Below are 6,572 nucleotides of genomic sequence, written 5' to 3'. Positions count from 1 at the left end.
CTTCTTTAACCTTTGTGTCAGAGTCTGCTCAGCTCTGTGTAGACGCACTGACCACCGAGGAGAGCACCTTGTCCCCAACGGTATCCCTAAGCCTTCAACTCTGGGAGAAGAGAGCTGATTTGGAAGCCCCCTCTTCTCACCTTTTGGTCATGACTGAAGCCCTGTTTTCCTTCCTAGTACTGGTCTCTCAGACATCAACTTTTCCATGGGATGAAGCTGGGTGTGGTGGCACATGCCTGTAATCGTAGTATTCAGGAGGCTGAGGCAGGGGGATCTCCTCAATTTCAAGGCCAGCCTAGGCTACATAGTTCATAGTTCAAGGCCAGACTAAACTTCATAGTGAGGCCCTGTCTCAAAAAACAAACAAACAAAACAAAACAAAAACAAAATACCCATGGTGTCTTAGTTACTGTTTACTTGTTGGCTGGGACAAATACCCAACACTCAAAATGAAGGAAGCGAATTGGCTCACCGTTACTGGAGGGTTCAGTCCATGGTCCTCTGGCTCCAAGGGAAAGGACAGCAGTTCATGGGGCAGTAAACAACGAAGAGCAGAGGAGGAGCAGCCGCTGCGGCGCCCATCAAGCCTCTTCCTTCTGCGCTGACTGCGAAGACCGGCGCTCCATGGCGACCGTAGCTCTTCCAAAGTGGCGCGGCTGCGAAGATCAAGCTCCTCCAAAGGCTGGGATTTCTCCACAGAAGCCGGGCTCGGCTCGGGGCGGCAGGAAGCCAGGCAGGCGGCAGGAAGCCCTCCTCAATTCCTGGGCCCTGCCCACCTGAGAACTGCAGAGCGGATTCGGCCAAGTTGCCACAATGTATCAGCTAACACACTTGCTATGAATAAATGGGTCAGTTTGGAGAATTGTCAGATTGTCAATTTTTTTTACTTTCAGTATTGGGGATTGAATACATTCTTTGCATTGACTTATATTCCCAGCCTCTTTAATTTTTTTCTTTAATTTTTTTTAATTGTCTTTTTTGTCCTTTGTGGTGCTGGAAATGGAATCTATGACTCTGCACATACTAGACAAGTGATCTACCAGCAAGCCACATACCCATTCCTAATTTTTTTTTTAAAAGGAGAAAGGTTTATTTGGGTCTTTTTTTTTTTTTCCGGAACCGGGGATTGAACTCAGGCGCTTGCACTTGCCAGGCAAGCACTTATTCTACTGAGCCATATCCCTGCCCCCCCTATTCCTAATTTTTAAAAAATTTTGAAACCTGGTTTTGCTGTACTAGGTTGTCCAACCTAGGCTCAAACTTAGATCCTCCTGTTTTGGACTCTTGCAATGTGCTGGAATAACAGGTATATTCCATACACCTGCCTTTGGTTGGTCTTTAACTTATTTTGATATAACTGTATGCATAAAGAACCTTCAAGCCGGGGGGAGTGGAGCATGACTGTGAGCCCACCACTCAGGAGGCTGAGGCTGGAGGATGTTGTGAGTGTGAGACCAGCCCGGGCTACCAAGTCAGCTCAAAGCCAGCCTGAACTGCATAGTAACACCCGGTCTCAAAACGAAGAAGAAAAAAAAAACCAAACAAACCGAAACACCACACCCAACCTTCACATATTAGTCAGGCAAGGTAGTGCACACCTGTAACCCCAGCACTGAGGAGGCTGAGGCAGGAAGATTGCTGCAAGTTGGCGGCCAGCATGGGCTACATAGTGAATTCAAGGCCACCCTGAATACCCTGAGATCCTTTCCCAAAAAACAAAACACTAGAGATAACATATAATGTATTAACTATTGTTATTTTCCTACTGTTTTGTTGTGAAATTTTGCTTTACCCTTTTTCAATTAAACAAAACCTTTATTTTTATTTATTTTATTTTATTTTTCGGATCTGGGGATTGAACTCAGGCCCTTGTGCTTGCCAGGGAAGCACTTATTCTACTGAGCCATCTCCCCAGCCCCAACAATTCTTTAATTAGAATTGAGAAACAAAAAATTTTGCATATATGTAAAACTGCCATCTGTGAAGCTTTTCCTAGCTCCCTCTGCACTGGGTTGAATACCCCTCCCAAATTCACCGCTCTAAGACGCTACTGAGAAGGGGTCTTCGAGGATGCCGTGGGCCCTGATCCAGTGACTGACATCCCTACGGGAAGGCCAGGTGAAGACAGACGCAGCGAAGGAGCCAGGTGGCAATGGAGGCAGATGGATCCTGTGGCGCTGAGGTGGCCGGCAGCGACTGGACGCGGGCGGTGCCGCAGGGACTCAGCGCTGCAGTCCAGCGCCGACGTCGGACTTCGGCCCCGGGAGCCCTAGGAGCACGTGTGTCTTCCGTTCAGGCCCCCGAGGGGGCCCATTTGTCACACTGTTGCTGGGAAAAGTGCTTCCTTTTATCTGACCCTGTTCTAAATGGTACAGCTATTGAGGAAACCCTACGTGAGTCCTTGAGCTTAGCTTGCCCCAGTCGATTTAAAAATCCCTAAATTAAAGGTCACATTGCTGGACAACAGCTTATTGGTCCCCCACCCGCCGGCCGTGGACAGCACCTCTGCCACGAGCCCTGGGGATCTGAAGGCCACTTGTGCTGAAAGTCCCGATTCTGTCCTGGGGCTGCAGAGACCCGCAGGGGCCCCGCAGCGCGCAGTGCGTGGCAGCTCGGCCTCCACACCGCCGAGTCTTTGGGCGAACAAACGCCTTTTGGCCACCAGCACCGGCCAGCACCGGGCCACAGAAGGAGCCAACAGTGATGGCCCTCTAAGGCTCGCGAGGCCCCAGTGAGAGACACAGGGACCACTTTTATTGGGGTAAGACGTTGAGCAGACCTCTGAGGCGGAGACCAGCTGGGGTGCAAAGCTGGGCTTTTATGGGCTAAGGCACTAGAGCCTTTAGGACGCAGGCAGGACTTTCTGTACATGCAGTCTGAACAACAAAGGGCGTTTGTGTAAGATTAAGGTCTTGGTATGGGACCACTGTGATTTGGGAACAGGAGGGGTTGGCCTTGAAGGCTTGGCCATGAGCTGTTTCTTTTTGTGAGGACCTCTGGAGCCAGTAAAAACCAAGGGGGTGGGAGGCAGTTGTGTGACCAGAGGGTGCTGAGCGTATCGCCCCAACAGCTCCCAGGTCCTTCAGGGGCTGAAGGCCCCACACTCCCACTGCCACCCCACGATGAGAGGGGTGGCACTCAGCCTGGCCGCTGGCGAGACGGAGTCTCACCAAGTTGCTCAGGCTGACCCAGCCCTGGGCCTTCCGGCCTCACCCCATCCTCCCTGAGGTCCGCTCCTTGTATTGTTCATTTGTTTATACTGGTCCTACTAGGCCTGTGGGGAGTTGGTCCCTGTGTAGGACACAACTTAGTTCTGAGGCAGTCTTGCTCTGCACTTCAGGTTGGCCGTGAACTTGCAGTGATCCTCCTGCTAAAAGTCAACTACCCAAGGAAGTGAAGTATTGGGGAACAGAAAAGGGGCAAGGGGCAAGGGATATAGCTCAGCAGTGGAGTGCCTGCCCGGCAAGCTCATGGTCCCAAGTTTGATCCCTGGCACCGCAACAAAACGAAAGAAAAAAATGAAACAGAGAAAGGGCATTCGCCAGCCAGCCCATGGCCACACTGGTGCGTCACACAGGGTGATCCGAACCTACAGTGGTATCACCAAAAATGATGGGACATGTTTGAAGCAAGGGGGAGTATTAGTGCTAATTTATCATTTATTGTAATAAAGATTCCCTGTATTTTTTTTTTTTTTTTTTTTTTTGCGGAACCAGGGATTGAACTCAGGCCCTTGAGCTTTTCACGGAAGCACTTATTCCACTGAGCCATCTCCCTGGCCCCTATTTCTTTTAAAACAGAGCTTTCCACCTATTTGTGTGTCACCCAACTTTAGTACACGAGCCGTTCACTGTAGCTTTGGTCACACCTGTTTTTACTTTTTTTTTGCAGAACCGGGGATTGAACTCAGGCCCTTGTGCTTGCCAGGGAAGAGCTTATTCCACTGAGCCATCTCCCCAGCCCCTTGGTCACACCTGGCACTGTGTCCTCCTCACACCATGATAGTCATTTCGAATGCTAGAAATAGAAGTCTACTTCGAAGCGGAGGGTGCAGCCTGCATCAGAAGCTGAGGGTGCTTGGGTTCCCAGAGGGCAGGCCCGGGCCACACGCAGTCCCTCCCTCTACTAAAAGCCCAGCAGCCGTCAGGGAGGTCCTGGCACAGGCCCCAACCAAAGGTTTAGCAGAGGACAATCAAGGACAGAATGTCCTTTCTTAAAGAAACAACATGTTATCAGTAACTTTCCAGGGACTGGGGAGATGGCTCAGTGGAATAAGTGCTTCCCTGGTAAGCACAAGGGCCTGAGTTCAATCCCCGGTTCCGCAAAAAACAAAACAAAACAAAACAAAAAAAACTTTCCAGATCTTGTCTTTTTTCCAAGCAAATGAATACTTTTATTAACATGGTTAAAGTTTTTTTTTTTTTTTTTTTAAACATGGTAGGGTTTGACCTCAAGTACTCATCAGGTCTGCTACTCAAATAAACTGAACAGCTGGACAACACAGGAACTTGGAAGATGCCTCTTCACTGACCAGGCCAGGTCCAAGGTCGACTGCTCCACGTCTTCCTGCAGTCCGCGAAGGCCTTTGCAAATGGCTTCTGCTTTGCGCCACAACCTCCCGCGACATCAGCTTGTACACACATCAGGATCGCTTGCCCTAGGCTGGGCTCCGTGGAATCAGGGCTGAGCTAGGCTGTCCACACAGACTCACCAGACAGGTCACATCATGCGGTGCAGTCAGAGTTTCAGCTGCGAACAGAACACATCTCTCCTCCTTTGGTCTCACACAGAAATTAAAGTCCTCAGTACAGACAGCGCCACCCCTCCTCCTCCCGTCCAGTAGTCCTCTGGGACCAGGCCCCTCGCACTCCCAGGGGAAGCTGCTGCACAGTCAACTTCCCAGGCGGCTCCTCTGCACCTCCAGAGCCGCAGACCTCGAGTCTCTCACGTCACAGACCCAAAGTGCCAGGAGTGATCAGGGCACACAAGAAAGAGCAAAGCGTCTCAAAAATTTAGAAAGCATAACCAAAGCCCAGAAACCAAGGTGACTGCCGCAAGAGCTTACAATCTAGGCCCTAATTCCTGTATGTGAGTGTTTCAGAAACAAAGTTAATTCCCCAAACAAAAACATCTAACGATCAAAACTTATATTGAGGTCATCAACCACGGGTCAGAGCAGAAACGTAGTGTAAGGAGGACAGAGTGCAGACAGAGAAAGAAGGGAAAACAAAAGGCTCTCTGGTTTCAGCTTCTCCAGGCGTCAGCCAATCTCCATCACTTGGCCAGAATCCATTGGCTGGAAACCTAGGGCACAACAGAGATGCGTGAGCGAGAGGGCTCTCCTTCGGGGAAGCGAACCCACCCACCCCCAAAACTAGAAACCTCGCATGGCTTTCCCCACGACAAGGCTGTCTTCACTGTCCCCAGCGAGGCAGGCTGGGCCTTCTGGCTTTGCTAAGTTGGGACATTTAGGCTAATTACTATTGTTTGGTTACCAGGAATTGAACTCAGGACCTCAGGCGCGAGCACATCCCCAGCTACTGTTAGTTACTTTGAGAAAAGGTCCCATTCCGTAGTCCAGGCTGGCCTTGAACTCCAAGGAGCCTCCTGCCTCGGCCTCCCAAGCGCTGGGATGACCTGCTCGTGTAATTAACTCTACCGGCTGCGCCCTTAGGTTACAACCAAGCTTGCACCTAATTCAAACATGAGCGAGCTAACTTGCTTGCTTTTTTGAGTCAGGGTCTCTGCCTGCCTCGAACTCGCAACGATCCTCCTGCCCCAGGCTCCTGAGTGCAGGGATTATAGGCGTGCGCCAACACGCCCGTTTTTTTTTTTTTTTTTTTTTTTTTTGTAACGGGAATCAAGCTCCGGAGCCTGCGTTGCGAGCTGCTTCCCAAACGGCCCACGAGAGCCACCAGCGCGGCGGAGTGTCGCAACACCCCGCGCGCCGCTCCCGCCCCCGCCCCGCCCCGCGCGTCGCCCCCTCCCGCCTCGGCCTCCCGCCCGCCGCTCACCGCGGGCCCCCCTCACGACGACTCGCCCTTCTCTATCCGCCGCACCAGCTGCACCAGCATCTCGGCCATCTTCGCCACCTCCTGCGCCTTCTCCTCCGCCTTGTCGCCCCGCGGGCCGGGCCGCGCCTGCGCGCCGTCGGCGGCGCTCTGCAGGTGGTTGAGCGCGCTCTCCTCCGAGGCCTCCACCTGCGTCTTGATCTGGATGAGCAGATTGTCCATCTCCCACAGCTTGCCGCGCTCGCGGGCGTGCGCCCGGCCGCGCTCGCGCGTCAGCGCCGCGATGTCCTCGCGCATCTCGTGGATGACGGGCAGCAGGAACTGCTCGAAGTCCTCCTCGGGCTCCAGCACCTCCACCTCCTCGGGCTCCGCCAGCTCCACCACGTCCAGGGGCCGCATCGCGCCGCCGCTGCCGACGTCTGCGGGACGCACAACGCACGCTCGTCGCGCTCGGCGGCAGAGCCCCCACGGTAGCCCTGGCGCACTTTCTCTCTTTCCGCAACTTTTCTCGTCGGAGAAGCCGCGGAGGGCAGCGACTGGCGAGCAGCGAAGCGCCGAACA

At 52.8% G+C, this 6,572-nt stretch overlaps 1 protein-coding gene across 1 annotated transcript; it reads right to left on the bottom strand.

Moving 5' to 3' along the window:
• Positions 1–4,370: 4,370 nt before the first annotated feature.
• Positions 4,371–6,572, bottom strand: Mrfap1 (Morf4 family associated protein 1). Its single transcript, XM_004624585.2, has 2 exons — positions 6,015–6,572; positions 4,371–5,304 (listed from the first exon to the last, which is right to left on the bottom strand). The coding sequence occupies exon 1, from the start codon at positions 6,408–6,410 to the stop codon at positions 6,027–6,029; it is 384 nt and encodes a 127-aa protein (XP_004624642.1). The 5' UTR covers positions 6,411–6,572; the 3' UTR covers positions 4,371–5,304; positions 6,015–6,026.

Source organism: Octodon degus, unplaced genomic scaffold, assembly GCF_000260255.1.
Source record: "Octodon degus isolate 3935 unplaced genomic scaffold, OctDeg1.0 scaffold00006, whole genome shotgun sequence".
NCBI classification, from domain to species: Eukaryota; Metazoa; Chordata; class Mammalia; order Rodentia; family Octodontidae; genus Octodon; species Octodon degus.
Note: the sequence above shows the minus strand (reverse complement) of the source record. Positions and strands in the feature narration are given on the sequence as shown.